The sequence below is a fragment of the Protobothrops mucrosquamatus genome, unplaced genomic scaffold (genome assembly GCF_001527695.2).
Source record: "Protobothrops mucrosquamatus isolate PMUCROS unplaced genomic scaffold, P.Mucros_1.0 scaffold359, whole genome shotgun sequence".
Classification (NCBI taxonomy): Eukaryota; Metazoa; Chordata; class Lepidosauria; order Squamata; family Viperidae; genus Protobothrops; species Protobothrops mucrosquamatus.
In genome coordinates, this window is record NW_015386694.1 from 26,001 (window position 1) to 43,717 (window position 17,717).

Sequence of the window (17,717 nt, forward strand, 5' to 3'; positions counted from 1 at the left end):
GGTGGAATGGATTGCCTTCAGAAGTTGTGAGTGCAACTTCTTCCATCACTGGAAGCTTTTAAAAAGTGACTGGACAGCCATTTCTCTGAAATGATATAGGATCTCCTGCTTAAACAGGGGGTTGGCCTAGAAAACGTCCAAGGTTCCTTCTAACTCTGTTATTCTGTTTCCCAAAATGTATTCTGAAAATCTTTCTCAGTTTAATCAGAGCTATGAGATTCGGGCTAACAACAAAAAAAATCAGAAAATGAACACTTTGATGCCATTTAGTCGTATTTTGGCGGATTTGATAGTTGGTTAAAATCTCAGTCTTTCAGCTGCTGAATGATAGAAAGCTGCGGAGTGGTGGTGGGGTGGTGGTCAGGGGTATGGAAATAGATAAGCTCGTTGTTATTACTTTGCTATAAAAGATCAGATCCATGTTCGCACAACGCACTGACCCACGAATATCTAAACGATATTTGCTAAATTTACCCAATCGCTTGGATTTTAGCCCAGTCCTTATAAACGGGATGCACTTATCAGGAACGAGTAGGAAGTTATAACAAATCTAAAGCATTTGGGGCGTGGGAGCCACGAATATGCTGACGGGAATTCCGGTGCCTTGCTTGTTTCAATCCACTTGGCAAAGGGAAAGGGTTGGATACGTGACGAGAAAACGGCTGGTTTGTTTTTCCCGAGGGCTTCCAGGTTGCGCAACTAGCGAATCTGCCGAAAGGTTTCTTCCCTACGTTCCATCGCGGCTCTCATCCCTCCCTGATCTTCCTGTTGCCCGGATGGTCACGGCCAGCGGGAGCGTTTCCCTAGGAACTACGGCAAGAGGCGAGGACCAAGTCCTTCCGGCTTCTTCTCAAGCCACTTTTCCAGTGCCCTCGCCCAGTCCCTTCCATCCTGCTCCCAAGCACCGGAGGGGGGGGGCGAGGGGGCGGGGACGGATGAGAAGCGGGGCCGAGTTGAGAGAGGCGGCCTGCTTTGGGGAGAGGGGGGGGGGCTGGGTGTAGCTTTGACCACCGGGATGACTTTGCCGCACCACCTTCGCAGTGGCGACCGTCGCAACTGAAAGCCAGGACTTCATCTTCCTCCTCCTCCTCCTCAGCCGTTGCCAGGCGAAGTGAGAGGGCGGGTCCGAAGGGGAGGGACCAGCCGATGGACCAGCCGGGCCTGGAGCGGAGCCTGGAAGAGCTGCTTTTCGGAAAGGCCTCGCAAAATGTGGGCGTAGCGGGGAGGCGAAGCAGCCCGTAGCCTTGCCGGGCCCAGGGCCCGTCGGAAGGCGTTGAGAGGGGAACGCCTGGATAGGCGGATGCCTCCGCCGCCGCTGCCGGGAGCCTGAGGCGGCGGCTCTTTCCTCCTCCTCCTCCTCCTCCTCCTCCTCTTCTCCTTCCCTCTCCGCCTCGCTCGGCCTCTCCCTCCTGCCTTGACCGACCAGTCGCTCAGCTCGCTCGCCTCACCCGCCGCCACCATGTCGGCCAAGGTGCGGCTGAAGAAGCTGGAGCAGCTGCTCTTGGATGGGCCCCGGCGCAACGAAAACGTCCTGAGCGTGGAGGGGCTGCTGGATCTCCTGGTCGGGCTCTACACCGAGTGCAGCCGCGACTCGCCGCTTCGCAGGGACAGGCTCGTCTCCGACTTCCTCGAGTGGGGTGAGGAGGAGGAGGAGGAGGAGGTGTGGGGGAGGGGGTAAGGGGACCGGATTGGGAATTTTGCCGGATCGCGGCTTGGTTTGGTTTGTGAATGGGGGGGCGGGGGGGGGCGGGCTTCCTCTCTGGTTGAACCCGGTTGAACTCAATGCGACTTGTTTCTGAGTAGGCATGGATACGACTGAAAAGCCTGTTTGCCGTGCGAGAGAAAGAGGGAGCGCCTACTCTGCTCACAGGAGTTTGAGATTGTCGGGTTGGGTAGTTCGTGGAAACCTGAGACAGAGATGTGTATAAGGATGGACCTGGCTGATAGCGCTTGGGGGAGGTGAGAAGGAAGAATTGCTGGGTTAATTAACAGGAGGATGGGAGAAGGAGCGCATCCCCTGTCAAATTGGCTGAAGTAGCCGGGGGAGTGAGAATTATTATCTAATCATCCAGGATAAGATCATTTTTTACGAGACTGAGATGGTAGACTTTGAAACAAAACTTCAGAAATAAAGTGGGGTAGCTCAGTGGCAACAGTGAAAAAGAGAAAACAATTTCTGTCCTAAAAGCTTTTACAGGACGTGGACATTTTTGGTGAGAAATATCTCTTATGAGACTTTGGGAGTGGTAACAGTGAGGATGAAGGAAATTCACTCAGTGATGACTGATGTACATTGAGAGCATGGAATTACAAAGAAGGGAGAACCAAAATATTATCCAAACTAGGAGAGTACGGTATTTCTTTTTTGATAACATTCATAATGATCTACAATTGCAGAAACAGGAGTTGCATGAATTCAATGGTAGCTGGATGATTTGGAGATGGTAAGGCCAAAAGATATGGTATAAATTCAGTTTGAATTATGGATTTTGCTAGTCTGTGTGACTTATAAGAAGAGGGGAAAGTTAAAATAGTATTGTATTGGTTAAAGGTGAATTGAGGAGAACAGGATGTGAATGAAAGATACTGCTTCTGCAAAATCAGAGCAGACACTGTTTTAGGGCAGGAATTGTCAACATATGGAATAGCTCCAGACCCTACTGATCAGAAAAGGAAAAATGGAGAACTAAGTCCACAAGTACTATGCATTAGAAAAGAAATTGCAGATTTTGTGAAGAAATTGCACAAATTAGTCAATTTAAGATAATGGGACTAATCAACACATCCCAGGCAGCTCTTTCAAAAATAAATAAATTGTATTTATCTGAAATGAGAAGTGAAGAAAAGTCAGAAGACACTTTTATATTCAAAGCTGTCGGAAGGAAGTGTTCATATCCTGAAGGTGACAGTTCAGACTGTCATCCTGACTAATGGGGGTTGGGGGTAAGGGTGGATTAGATTCCATTAATAGCGCAGCCAGATGGACTATTAGGAGAGATGTGGGATGAATTCAAAGCTAGATTTAGTTGAAATGAAGAATTTGGAATCAGTGTTACTTTTAGTAACTGAGGAATACAATGTACCTTCTTGCTGTGCTGTAATATTGGAGGTTCCAAGAAATCTAGTGCAACAGGGTAATGAGGTGGAAGGGAAGGAAGATAAATGCTTGTTACCTCTCCATTCCTTTCTGAACTTAAAAAAAAATCCTTCCATTACAAGCATATAAATCAAGAAAGGAAAAGAAAGCTCTGAATCCCCAGTGTGACTTTTGGAAGCTAGAGAGATTCCATCCCACTAGTTTTAGTGTTCAGTAACCTTCTTGCCTAATTTTATTTTCTAGATTATTTTGATGTAGAAAATGGATGGGAAGTTAGCACGCTGCAAAACAAAGCACCAGGCTCAATCAGAACTTGATTTTCCAACAAAACCTTTGAGTAATGGGTCCTTGGTGCTCTCTGAGCTTGGTTGTTTTTTTTGTAGACATTATCCAAAGTAAGTTACATTAGCACTAGTAAGGAATGGAGTCTGCCCTCAATTTGTATTCTAGTGACTTGTCCTGTCAGGGTTGTTGGGAGTGGTTTTGGTGATTTTTTTTGGTTGGGCTGCTTACTATTAGCTTGTTTGGCATTTCCTAGATTGGGGTATTGTTTACTTCTTGGTTGTTGGTCTGATGTTAACCTTGGTGTTAAACTGTGCTCATCTGGGTATTGATTGCCAATGGGGAGTTGTTTTGGTCTTTTTGTTCTCTTTTTGGCTTGTTAATTGTCTCTTTTGCACAGTATATAGATGTTGTTTATGTCTAGGTGTCTGTTGATGGCCATTTGTCAAAGTGCAAGGCTTCCAGGAATTTTCTAGTGTTTTTGAACTTGGCATGGTCTAGGATGGTCACCGTTTCCCAGTTAAAATTATGGTTAAATCCATATGTTGTAAAATTAAAGAGTTTTCATCATGTCTTCTGACTGCTAATTGGTGTTCATGGATGTGCTCTGCTAGTCTCCTGTTTGTCCTACATAGTGGTTATTGCAATCTTTACACTGTAATGTTGTAGATAACTCCTGTTTTTTCTTCTGGATCTGCTGGGTTTTTTTGGTTTATTCAGGATGTTTTGGAGTGCTTTAGTTGGTTTGTGTGCTGTGTTGATTCTATGTGGTCATCTGTAGGTGGTTTCTCACATGTTTTTGATGTATGACAGTGTTATCCTTTTTACGGCTTGTGTTGGTTGTGCTATATTGGGTTGAGTGGTCAAGCAGTTTTTGATGAAATTGCGTGGATATCCATTTTGTTGGAAGATATTGTATGGATGTTCTGTTTCCTTTTTCCGCTGTTAAGGGTTGTTGCAGTCTAAATAGAGTTCTTATATAGCTCCTGTTGTGAGAAGTTAGGTTACTCCTAACCTCAAAGGTTAGGTAAAAGTTTTGAGTTCCACATAAACTTCCTAGGTATTCTTAGCAAAGAGAGGGAGAGAGAGAGGAAAGAGAGAGAGAGAGAGAGTATAAGCTTAAAAAGTGTACCTGGAAAGAGGCATGAGTTTGGAATTACTGACTAATGGAGTACTTCTGACTTTGTCTTTGTTTTGTAAATTCAATCCACATATTTTTCATCACTGACCAGCATAAGAAATAACGCATGGGTTTACAAACGTAGCTGCAGATTAACAGCTATAATTTACAAATAGGCCATGCTTATTAAGCTGTATAGAAAGTAAAATAATGGAACATGAAACTATGTATTTTGGAACTCAAAACTATAAGACTAACATTTACTGTATTAAAGTATGTAAGGTTAATTATTAATTTAACTTTAATTAAACTTGCTATATAAACCCACTTCCTCCACCGTTAGGCATGATTAGGGCTTACCTTTTTTATTACAAGAGTTTTTTTTAAAAAAAATTCTCCAGGAAGAGATACATACAGTATGAATATAAGCAATGAGGAATTTTTTACATGCTCTTAATGATACTTAGTACAACACTAAAATGTGAGAACATCTGGTTCTCAATTTCTGAATGGACCAGTGCCTTTTGTTTTACATTAACCCACTAAGAGGATTCACTTCCTGCAGTCATCTATTGACATCAAGAAGCCCTTTAACTGAATAATTGAACACTACCTGTCATCTATTTTGAAAGCTCATAGAATTGATTAGTTTTGTGGCAGATATAAAGTATACCGTACTTTAATCTTGGTGGATTTTTTTTATATCTACAGTATATAAGCCGTTGATGTATATAAATTGCTGTGTTCCATTTTAGAGACTTAATTTGTTCTGGATGACAAAAATAATTCATTTCTAGAAACAAATACTTTTAATTTTGATTTAATTCCACTAAGCTCAATGCTGACATTGGACTAGTTCAATTTAATTACTGGCTTAAGCAGAGAGATGCATGAGCTTTGTTTTCAAACAGTTGAAAGAATGCTTGCACCCCTTTCTGTTAGAAAGAAATATATTTTAGATCATTTCCTTAATATTTAAACAAGAATTAGTTTTAAGGGTGGCCCAGCTATTGTATAACTCTCTATTATATTACTAGCACTTATAAGACAACAACAAGGAAATGCTAAATAGTTCAGAATCTTGAACTTTTTTGATATACTGTCTTGATACTATCATGGCTATTTAGCTACCACCATTACCACCACCATTATTTCTTTCCATTAAAAAATACACATACTATTTTTTGATTTTTGTCATGTATTATTTAATTTGAGTTGTATTAAAGAAGAATTAGGAAATAGTTGAACATTAATTCATATGTTGATGCCAATATTTGTTGCAGTAACTTTTGCCAAGGTACATACAATGGGAAAGTTTGATTGCTCAGTAGAAGAGTATATGCCTTGGATTTAGAAGATTCCAAACATCCTAAGCAAAATGATTTAATAGGCTAATTCAGTACAAATCAGTTTCGTGTACTGTAGGATAACTGAAATATAAACTAAATAACCATTTTTAGTAGAGAACCAGAATTAGAAATAAAAGTACTTTTGTAGTGAATGGTGGGTATAGATATCATGTTTGAAAAAAAAGATGAAAATATTAGTACGCTCAAGTTTAGAAAACTGTAACCATTCACATGACTAATGACCTCGTCATTAGTATGAGTTCCTTTGCTAAGAATTAAGACATTAGAATACACAATTGTACAGAAGTGCAATATTTAGTATCTGAAGTGTATTGTATTGTTTTATTGTTTCTGCTTTTATCACTGTTACCTGCTATATAATTTATATAGCTACCATCTTGTAGGATAAAACTGTTACAGTTTTATAAATTGTATATAAATTGTTTAAATAAATAAAAAATAGTTCAGAAATGTGAAATATAAAATAAATAAAATAGACACGAAGGAAAATAAGTCCTTCAGATCTAAATCCAGAAAACTAGGGTTCTCAACAAATCCAGATATGTAATGATGAGGGTGAGCCTGGCTAGGAGGAAGGAATCCAATATATGAGAACATAAACGGTATAGACAATTATAGATAAAAAGCTTGATCAAAGCAAGGGCATTATTTTTTAAAGCTATTATAAATTAGGATTATAGGAAAAGACACAGATCCAGAATTATGCACAAAAGAACGTGTCTCAGAATTGCACAATAGTTAAAATATCTAGCCAAGGTAGTGCTATAAGCGGTATATAAATTTAAATAATAAATATTCATTTATCCTCACACTCAAACAACATCCTTTCATAACTATGGTGGAAATCATGGGCATTTTGTAAGATTCATTTGGCAGGTCTCTCTTTTTTTAAGTTGACCATTCCCTCCATATCTACTAAGACAAAGTTGAGAAGATTTAATCCATCTTCTATTAACCTTTTGAATTTCCAGAACTAGTTTTAAAAGTTATTGACTGATTATGCACCATCAAGTAGATATTGACTCTTCTTATAACTTTATTATTTGCGAAAGCAATAATGTAAGGCTTTACTTACCTAGCTTGAACAATTGGTTAATATTTCGCAGAGACTATTTTGTTATAGTAACAATAGTAATAAGTATTTTTATATATATTTACATTAGCATAGTGAACAACTGTATAACAGACACATATAGGAAAAATTATGTAGATGTTAACACCTTGATATTTGAAAGCTTTAGTTATTGAGACAAAACAGAAGTGGCCCAGCTCTTAGGGCCTTTTCTAGACAAGCACAAATCTTGAAGCATCCATTGAACGAAGTATTCTAGAAAGGTCTTACAGAGAATTAAAAATATAAAAAAAGGATTTACAAAATTAATTATATCTTTCATTTAACAATAGCTATCTTCTTGCAAGTAAAATATTTATTAGTAAATCTTGGTGTTTACTATTAAATATAACTGATTGTGCAGATGATCAATAATATTAAAATCTGCTAATGTATGCAAAATAACATAATACCAGAGTAGAAATTATGCAAAATCACTGGTAGGTTTGAATGTTGTAGTTTACCATATGGTAAAGCATGATATTTAGGGCTGTTAAACCTATTTCCAACAATGCATTTAAACTGAAGTAAACATCAAACTCTATTAGTAAAATATTATATAGCAATGAGTGATAGAATACAAGATGTAAAATTCTAGAACCTTAAGAAGGTTAAATGTGAAAGTGACAAGTTAAAAAAAAGCTGTTAAGAGGGAATTGTATTACAAGTTAAGAACATGCCCTCCTTTTGAATTTAGCAGGAAATTTGAATGTTAAATATGCTGTGGCATGTTGTCTATTTCATCTTTGTCTTTTTTCTGTCTTGAGATGCAGTTGATGTAAGTAGTTTTAGTACTACATTTTTAAATGTGATAGTAATATTGTATACATTTATAACAATAATGATATGACTAACAAGAGTTCCTTAGTCCAAGAATGGTGCTTTGAACATAGAAGTTGGTTTTGCCTGAAAATTATATAAGTGCAGTGTGAAGAACAATGCTTGTTTTCTAATTGCAGTTTTCCGTGTGCAAATAGCTTTTCATATTTCGAAGAATTAAACTTACCTTAGAAAACCACTGAATAAGTAATTGCATCTGATTTGGTTGAAATACTTTAATGATCTTTACTTCACAATCTTTTCTTCAAACTATTTACATTGGATCAGATTTGATTTTCTGTCCATATAAATGGACTTAAAGAGCTATTTTTGAGAAGAGCATGAAAGCCCTAACAGAATTATTATTACATTTATACAATGTATTCCTTCAGATCTTAATAGGGATTTTAATTTTGCCTTTTTTTTAGACAACTGAATAAAGATGTGCTGTATAAAGATATGTATTTCGATCTGAATTGGAGAAGGATGCCTTGGAGTAGCATTGATACTCTCGCTAGGCTGTTTTAAGATATTATCTGATATTATAGCAAGGTTGTTCACATGGGTCTGAAGCACTATTGCTTGCTTTTGATCCAAGTGATGCACACTTTACAATTGTGTATTGCAATGAATAACTTATTAGTCATACTAATAAGAGTTTTATAAATGAATGTAAAGTATTGTGCGATATTTTACTTTCATTTGATACTGTTTAATAGACTAGGAATCAACTTGTTGCTTTACTAACACATGTAACTAATAAAAACTAAATTACAGGAAGAAATAGACAAAATAAGAATCTATTTAAGTCCTTAATAATAACCATAGGTTTCACATCAACTGTTTGTCTCAATAAAGATTTTCTAATAGCCCTTATGAAATCAAAACAAGGGGACCCTGCCAAATCTCTCAGAAAAGAGTATTCCAATCTTCAGTTACTATCAAGAAGATCCAGTCTTCTCCAATATTATTTTTATTCTTTTATAAGGGTAGGGGAGGGTTAGGGATATGATCAGTATAGATATTGGGGTTCAGGGTAGGGTTCGGGGATGGGGTTAGGATAAGGATTGGGATAGGGATAGGTACAACAATGGGGTTGCCCCCATAACATTTCCACGCTTTAGCAAGCAGACTATTGTCCGGATACAAATATTCAATATCAATAATTAATATGATAGTAAATAGCTATGGTCAATAAGAATAACAGTGATAATAGAAAATAGTAATCAGTAAATATCATTCATCTTGTTAAATTCACAATCATTTCTAGTTTGTTTTGTTAACCATTGGTAAAAAATTTCCCATGTTTTAAAATAGACTGAAGATCCAGTCTTCTGTGTACATCCCTTTCAGTTCTAATCTTAAAGCTTGGGCATGTTCATACAGATGAAGGGAGTGTATAAAGGGACATTGGTCTTGGCCCACTTCCATCTTTAAAATGAATAAATGAGTTTTGTAATGGATAAATAACTGATTCAGCTGAAACACAATGTGCTCTGATTATTGAAAGCACTGTCAAGGTTTCTGATGGTTGCATTTTGTTCATTTGTTCCAGAACTATCTTTAAAAGCAATCCCAAGTAAAGAACTTTACAGTAGCCTATTCTGTGCATGAATAGAACGAGTATAATAGAGACTACGTCTGATTTTTGTAGTAAGGCCGCAATGCATAGAGTGATAAAGCTGCTTTTAGCAGCTATAACTGCTTGCATATCAAGTATGATGCTAGATCTAGGGGGTTCTTACGCTATTAATTTGATCGCTGAAATAAGTGAAATCCCTTTCAAAACAATCTGCAGCCAAATTAATAAACAGAATTTTGTCTAAAGGAAAGGAGGGCTTGGGAGGCAAATGCTTTAGGTTGACATTTTCCAAGTATGTACATAATAGTGTTGGGCTGTCCAAAGCCGTTTCATTTCTCAAGGGCCTCAAGGAAAATGAAAATTAACATACGAACTCATATACTTCAATATTTTACAAAGTAAATCTGTATATTTATTTTCACTAAGGTATTGTAACGTCTCCAAAATATTATGTTTGCCTTTTCAGAAATATCACAGATTACATATTTAAATCTATATAAATAAAAATGTAAATGTTCGTTTGTTCAAAATCTTAAATCTCCGAAAGTTCTTCACCGATTGTTTTGAAATTTTGACACAACGTTGCATTCGAATACGTGCGTGTTTTTATATACCTATATTATATAGATGTCACACCTGTGACAGGTAAAACATGCTTTTTTTGAAAAACAGCACCATCTGTTGGACGTAAAAGCAACATACGCTTTTACCGGACTGAGCCACAGCAACGCGTGGATGGGGACAGCTAGTATTCCAATAAAAATGAACATAGAGATGTTTTATTATGTAACTGAAACTTTTAAAAAATCAATTCCTTTGAAGGAATTAATATTCAGGGTTGTTAAAATTTTATTATTATAGCATACAGTGAACAAAATTCACATTGTAGGTACCTGTTTGAATTGTTATTTCAAATGGTTTCATATCTGCCTGAAACATCACTACTTTTGCCAGGTCTGAAAGAGAAAATCAATTTACAATTCATGCATAAATCTGTATTAATTTTCCCTGCTAGGAATGTTCTTAAATGCTTACACATGTAAAATTAAATAGTAATAGAATTGTCAACAACAGTTTAGTTGTTTCTAGGTAAACTTTGATAGTAGCCAACTGCATAGCAAAATAGTTGTGATAGATAGTTGGAATTAGTTTTAAGATAGTTTTGTAGATTATATATGGCTATGTCTTGTATAACAGAGTCAAGAATATTTATTTGCTTTGAATGATACTAAGATTAATTTCATCCAAGGAATAGGATTAGGATATTTAAAGATAATCCAAGAATGTACTGATAGTCTTTTTGATTATGTGCCATTAAATTGTTGTCAACATTTAGCAGATATATAATTTGTTGGGGTTTATAGCATTGTCAGCAAATATGAAAAAATGATATGATCTGAATATTGCATTTCAACAATTTTTAGAAAATGAGTTACAGGTAGTCTTTGATTTATGACCAAAATGGGAACGGGATTTTTTGTTGTTAGGCAAGGCAATGAATTTAAGTGCATGGTGCTTGATTTTACAATCTTTTTTTTTGCCACAATTAAGTGAATAATGCGGTTGTTAGGTGAATCCAATTTCCCCTATTGTCTTTGCCTGTTGGAAACTGACTTGGAAAATTGCAAATTGCAACCATTGTAAATACATGTCAGTTGCCAAATGCTTGAATTTTGATCACATGACCAAGGGGATGCTGTGATGCGAAGTGTGAGGATCGATCATACATCACTTTTCTGCGATGCTGTTATAACTTTGGTCAGTGAAATAATAGTTTTATGTCAAGGACTACCTGTACCTTTACAGTCAGCAGCAGGTTAATATACCAATGGTAAATCTTTTTATACCAGCTTTCTCTAAATATAATATTCATAGCAGATTTAATATTTATCTTCTGTTGATATTTCCATTATTGTTCCATTTAAATTCTGCATCCATTTAATCATAAAAGTCTGTAACTTGGCTTGGTTTCCAAATCTATTTCAATAACTTATAAATAAGCCCCAAAATGTTCTGAGTTTTGTACAAGTTTCTCAATTTCAGTTAAGACTTTTAAATATTCAGGCCTCCCTGTTTTTATAATTCCCTTTGAACTATACTGCTTAAAGGTCATCCCAGCCATCTTGAAAGCAGGCCTTTTTCCTGGTTTCTCACTGCTTTCGCTTTCTTCTTCTTATGCACTTCTCTTAATATCTATCAAATCTGTATCTTTTTGCCATTTCCTTTAATTGTCTTTTGTATTTTTACCTCTGTTTTCCAATGTCTCCTCAAAGACATTATCCCTCAAATGCTAAGTGCTAAGAATTAAACAAAAAGACCAGAACTCAGTGTCTCCAGCAACGAACTTCAGATGCAAAAAATCTTATTCCTAGTATAAAATCCAGACAAATAATTAAGCAGAAAACAATACTCTGAACAAGGACCTATTGAGGAGAAAATTAACTTCCACCAATAGTGGCAGGACAAGCCATAGTATATAAACAGGGAGCAAACCCCACTTTCATTAGTACTGATGATGTTACCTAATTGAGTAATGAAACATCTACAAGCAAACAATCAAGCTCAGAGCGTACCAAGGATTCCAAAGTACAGTCACTGTCTTGCAGCATTAGCAGATTAATATTTGTTTGTACCCTATCATTTCTTTAGGAGCTCAGGACATACATAGTGCTGCCTTCCCTAATTTTTCCCCATTCCCCATACACTATGAGGTAGGTGGAACTGAGAATAATTTACTTTCCCAAATTACCCAGTAAGCTTCCATGGCAGACAGTGCATTTTAATCTGGGTCTTCCTAGTTTTACTTCAACACCTTAGCCACTATATTTGTCTTGTCTGTTGATCCCTAATGCCTCAAAATATATTCTAGAACAGTGGTGGCAAACCTATGGCACGGGTGCCAGAGGCGGCACTTAGAGCCTTCTCTGTGGGCACGCGCGCCGTCGCCCCAGTCCTAGGCCTTCAGCTGGTTTTATAAAACCTTTTTGCTTTAGGCCTCCACCGCTGTGTGCAAAAAAAAAAAAGGTTCGATCAATCAATCAATTTCAACTTCTTGCGGGAAAAAAAAGATCTTGCAAAGTTGGAATTGATTGATTGAACTTTTTAGTCCCACCCAGTCTGCTGTTACCACTACAGCCACGCCCACCCAATGGGCCATACCCACCCAATTGGCCACACCCACCCGGCGATGCATAAGTTTATTTTTTTTATTTATTAAATTTATATACCGCCCTATCTCCCTTATGGGACTCAGGGCAGTGAACAGGCGATACTAAAAACCACAATAATAAATAAATAGTTTCTGTTCTAAAATCAAATTAAATAACGGGCCTGTTCTAAAAACACCCCATATAAAAACCCCCACTACAACATAATCAAACTACGCCAGGCCGGCCGCACGGAATAGATGGGCCTTCAGGGCTCGGCGAAAAAGGCGCAGGTCCGCAACTGTACGTAGGTCGGGGAGTAGGTCATTCCAGAGGGCAGGAGCTGCCACAGAGAAGGCTCTCCCCCTGGGGTTCGCCAGCCGGCATTGTCTGGCCGACGGCACTCTAAGAAGGCCCTCTCTGTGGGAGCGGACTGGTCGAAGGGAGGTGTTTGGTAGGAGGCGGTCTTGCAAATACCTAGGTCCATTGCCATGGAGCGCTTTAAAAGTTACTAACACCTTGAAGCGCACCCGGAAGGCCACCGGCAGCCAGTGCAGCTCGCGCAGGAGAGGTGTTGCATGGGAGCATCTAGAGGCCCCCAAAATCCCCCGCGCAGCCGCATTCTGAACTAGCTGGAGCCTCCGGGTGCACCTCAAGGGGAGCCCCATGTAGAGAGCATTGCAATAGTCCAGGCGGGAAACAACGAGGGCTNGTCTTGGACGGGTTGAGATGAAGCCTGTTCCTCCCCATCCAGACTCGCACGGCCTCCAGGCACCGGGACATCACTTCCGCGGCATCGTTGGGGTGGTCCGGGGTGGAGATGTACAGCTGGGTGTCATCTGCGTACTGATGAAACTCCACCCCGAAACCACGGATGATCTCACCCAGTGGGTTTTGGGTTGCAGTTTGGGCACTCGGTCTCTAAAAGGTTCGCCACCACTGTTCTAGAATGTAACAGATTTTGGCAGAGCTATATGGGGGGAGTCCATTCTACTGAGCGATGCTATAATTTTTACATCTGTACTCCTACTGTTTTTCATGTTCTTGACCACACAGTACAAAACACTTAATCAAACCAATTGTTCATTTTCATGACCTCCAGAGTCCCTTCCATCATCATCATCATCTCCTCCTCCTCCTCCTCCTCCTCCTTCTCCTCCTCCTCCTCCTCCTCCTCCTCCTCCTCCTCCCATTTCTGGCTGCTCATCTAACTACAGTGTTTTAGTTTCATATTAACCTAATGTTATGTCATTTTGAGAACAATGAAGATAATTTCTTTGTATCTTTCTAATTGTGTAGAAACTGGTTAATCAGTTCCATTTTCCATTTAGCAAGTTTACTTTGCAAGATACCAGTATTAATTCTAGAAATAAATTTTAATAACTGTCAAATATATATTAAAATAAAGACACTGAACAAAAATTAACTACAATGTTGCGCTCAACCTATGAAGTTTAAACTGGGTGACAGCTGGTTGAACTTAATTTTCTAGAAACATGAATATAAATAAAATAAGTAATGTCTTGGGGAACAAGGTGGTAAAGAGACAGATATGCACTGATTTTTAGCACTCATGATTTTGTACACTGATCTTGCTTGTTGATATTTGAGGGAAAATATATAAAAATTATCCTGTTTTCACTTAAAAGTTTCATTAGAGCAAAAAAGATACTGGACACAATAATTGTAGAAAGGGGAATCTTTGTTGTGTACATTCCTATTAAAACATGTGCTGCCCAAAAATAATTTCCTTTGAACAAATATGAGTCTCCCATTACTTATAATGGTGAAGACAGCATTAATGAAACAAACTTGGAAATATAAAACTGTTTCATGTCCTCTTGTTACCAAGAAATTTACACAATGTGTTCATGAAGTTAGCACTTCGACTTGAAAGTATTTTATACTAGGAGATTTTCTCCATGTGAACTTTATGTTTTATCACTAAGCTATGTCCAAAGACCGATATTACTGGTAAAATAAAGTTTTGGTTTTGGTTTTTTTTTAGTCTGATAACTGTTATCTCTAAGAATATAAACAATTGATGCAACAGTTTCATTTTTGCTGTATTTTTTTAAAATATCCCTAACAATCATTTCAGCAACAAATCTCAGAAGGTATACATTGTATTACAAATGGTTAATTAGTAATTCCAGTAAAATATTAAGATTATTCAATTGTAATGCATCATTTACTGCTGAATCCCTAAAACCTTGCTGACTAGAAATGCATTTGTCATGAGCTCACTGAAAGAGATAATATGAAATGTCTATAAGTGAACATTTTTTATTAATTCATCAGTATTCTACCAGGGTTCCTTGAAAGAATAAATGAATTTTGCATATAACCGCCCCCCCTCCCAATGAAACCATTGGACTTCCCCTTGGTACTAGCCATAGTGCCAGGTATCAGTTTAACATGAAATTGATTCCTTATCCATTCCTTGTCTGTTTTAACACATAAATCTGGAATCTTGTCAGGAATCGGCCCCACTGCCAGTTTGTCTGATCCTATTGCCACAGTCCAATTAAATGTTGGCAGTGATTCAACCCCTTATGGGCAAGTCTGATAATCCTCTTCATAACTCACTGGTCTTGCGACATTCATCATGGAAAGGCAATAGTGATAGCATGTAGACTTATATACTGCCCCATCAAGCTTTAGAGCACTCTGGGCGTTTTAAAATGTAAGCATTATTTGCATATTGCTCCCAACAATCTGGGTCCTCATTTTACCAACCTTGGAAGGATCGAAAGCTGAGTCAACCTTGAGCCCTATCAGGATCAAAGTTTCAGTGATTTGCTGAAAATTACCTCACCTCACCATTTCCTGTGTTTCCACTGCCTCTCTTATACTTTATTCCCATTATATACTATGTACTGTATATCTTCCTTCCCATTGCAAATGCATTCCAAAAACAGGAAAAAGACATGATATTAGTGAATCCCAACAAGTGTGTTCTGTTTTATACTGTTAAATATGTGAGGAGCCTCAATTGTTAATGTGATGTTGCTATAATGCTTTGATGTGTTGTTTTTATTATGTTTTATAAGCTGCCCAGAGTTATCTGGTTAACATGAGTGGCCATATAAATATGCTAATAATTAAATAAGCAGATGAGATTTTTGGGGGAGTGGGGGGCTTAGTCATTCTCCAGCATGAGGATGGAGAATCCACGGATGGGTGTTCCTTACGTTCCTGCCCAATTAGACTAAGTCTGGAAAAATTTCCCACGCCTCCTGCTGGGTGGATCTTGTCCCAGTTACGACTTAGTCTCTGCCCAACAGGACGCTTGTTTGACTCCTTGGTACAAATTTATCTGACAGGTCGTATTTATATCCATCTGTGGATTCTCTACCCTCTCCTTGCAGTGGGACAGCAAGGAGCTGTATTCTTCGCTGCCACGCTCCGTCCATCTGCCTTCCCCCCCACTTCCCCTCAGTGCCTTTATTCCCTCAGCTGTCCCAAACAGTTTTCTATCTCGGTAGCAGGATCTCTCGGAGCCTGTCAGGTGCACCAGATCCCGCTGACAGCAAGAGCCCTGCAGGGTCGTGGGGAGGGCAGCCTCATTATCTCCAACCCGCTTGGCCCTTTTCTTGTAACTCTGGTGCGCCAGTCGCAGCCGCCATTTGGGGACATGCGCTGAGCACTGTCGTTTGCCTCAACAAGCCTCACACAGCTCCATTTCTGCTTGAAAATTACTTTTTTTTTTTGCCAAGCAAGTCCCCTTGACATCGCGGACTGCTTGGAGGCCTGAAATCACTTGATCCCCTCGAGTGGGCCCTCTTGTCCCTGCCAGGCTTGCCTCAAGCCTCGGAGCCCCGATCCGGTCGACGACGCTGCAGGCGCCATTTTGAGTGTCCCGTTTGACCTCACAGGCTTATACAGGGAGAGGCCTGTGTTTCCCCCAGGGACATAAGCACTGAGACGCTGAGGTGTCCCCCTCCCCCTCCTCCCCATTTGTAAATAATAATAATAGTAATAATAATTAAATTGAATTAATTATAATTTGATCATAAAAAAAATAATTGGGTGAAAATCCCTGGAGGGGATAGTGGCCAGGCCCGCCCTTGGCTCCACTGCCACCACCTAGGCCTGTGTGCAGGCACTGATCACCCAGGTGATTGGCCGCAACAGAACAATTCACGCGTGTGCAGGCACATAACCGGCCTCTGGTTGCCTCAACCGTGTACCTGATTAGCGCAGTGGGAGCGTTATCAGGTTCTGCCAGCCTTCTGGAACATCTGGGACTTTGGGTCCTTTAAGTTGGCCCATCTGTCGCCATCATCCAGAGTGCTCACTGCTTCAGTCCTAGCGGTCTCTCAAGGCTAACACAGGTGCTCTGCTCCTATTTTTCGAGGCTTTCTCAGCACACCACTGAGAGATCTCATTGGAATGGCAGACAACAGGCCGCCTCAGCTGACACAGGGCACTCCTGGCTCCCCCGCCAAGAAGAAACATAAGTCCTCCAAATTGGAGGTGGCGGAAAAGGCCAAGGCCATTTCCAGCAAGAAGCCCTCGAAGGCGGCCAAAAAGGAGGCTAGCAGGAGACACCTGGCTCTGGAAAGACAATTTTCCAGGGCGCAGAGATTGTGTTTGAGTGACACAGGCCAGGTCTCCCCTGCTCCACCTGAGGCGTCACTCTTTGGGCCACAACCCCCTCCCACCAGCTCACTAACCCAACGAGCTTGGTCTCCGGAGGGAGAGGCCGTGTAAGAGGAAGGGACACCCCCATCCAGGGCCCCTGTCCTTGATGGGTGGCCCCCTCGCCCAGGGATCTGTCCGGGCCGGAGGCCACGTTTACACCCACGGCAGCTGGACTTCACCCTACTGAGCTTCAGGAGGCGTGGCCACAGCAATTTCAGGCCCTATTGGCCCAGGCCTTTGCTCAGGGCATGGCCTCCTCTTTCTACGAAAGGCCCGGCATAAACCAGCAGTTCCATTGGCCCTGTCTTTTTCCCAAATAGAAGCCCCCGAATACCAGGCTTCATTATACTCGGACCGGTCCTCTCAGGACAGGGAATCAGGTTCCGAGGAATATGAGCAAGGGGAGATTCAACCCTCCAAGGATGAAGAATCATCCCTGGACCCCTCCCCCTCCGTAGGACTATTTGATCCTGCTTTATTTAAATCTTTGCTGCTCAAGGCCAGTACTGCCGCTAAGATCGATCCTGAGTCGGAGACACAGCC

General features: G+C 39.8%; 1 protein-coding gene across 1 annotated transcript in view; it reads left to right on the forward strand.

Moving 5' to 3' along the window:
* Positions 1–1,404: 1,404 nt before the first annotated feature.
* Positions 1,405–17,717, forward strand: part of CDC42BPB (CDC42 binding protein kinase beta) — a 106,097-nt gene continuing 89,784 nt past the window's right edge. Inside the window, exon 1 of the mRNA XM_015815657.1 lies at positions 1,405–1,637. Coding sequence (XP_015671143.1) covers positions 1,460–1,637 — 178 coding nt within the window. The 5' untranslated portion in view covers positions 1,405–1,459. The remainder of the gene's footprint in view (positions 1,638–17,717) is intronic.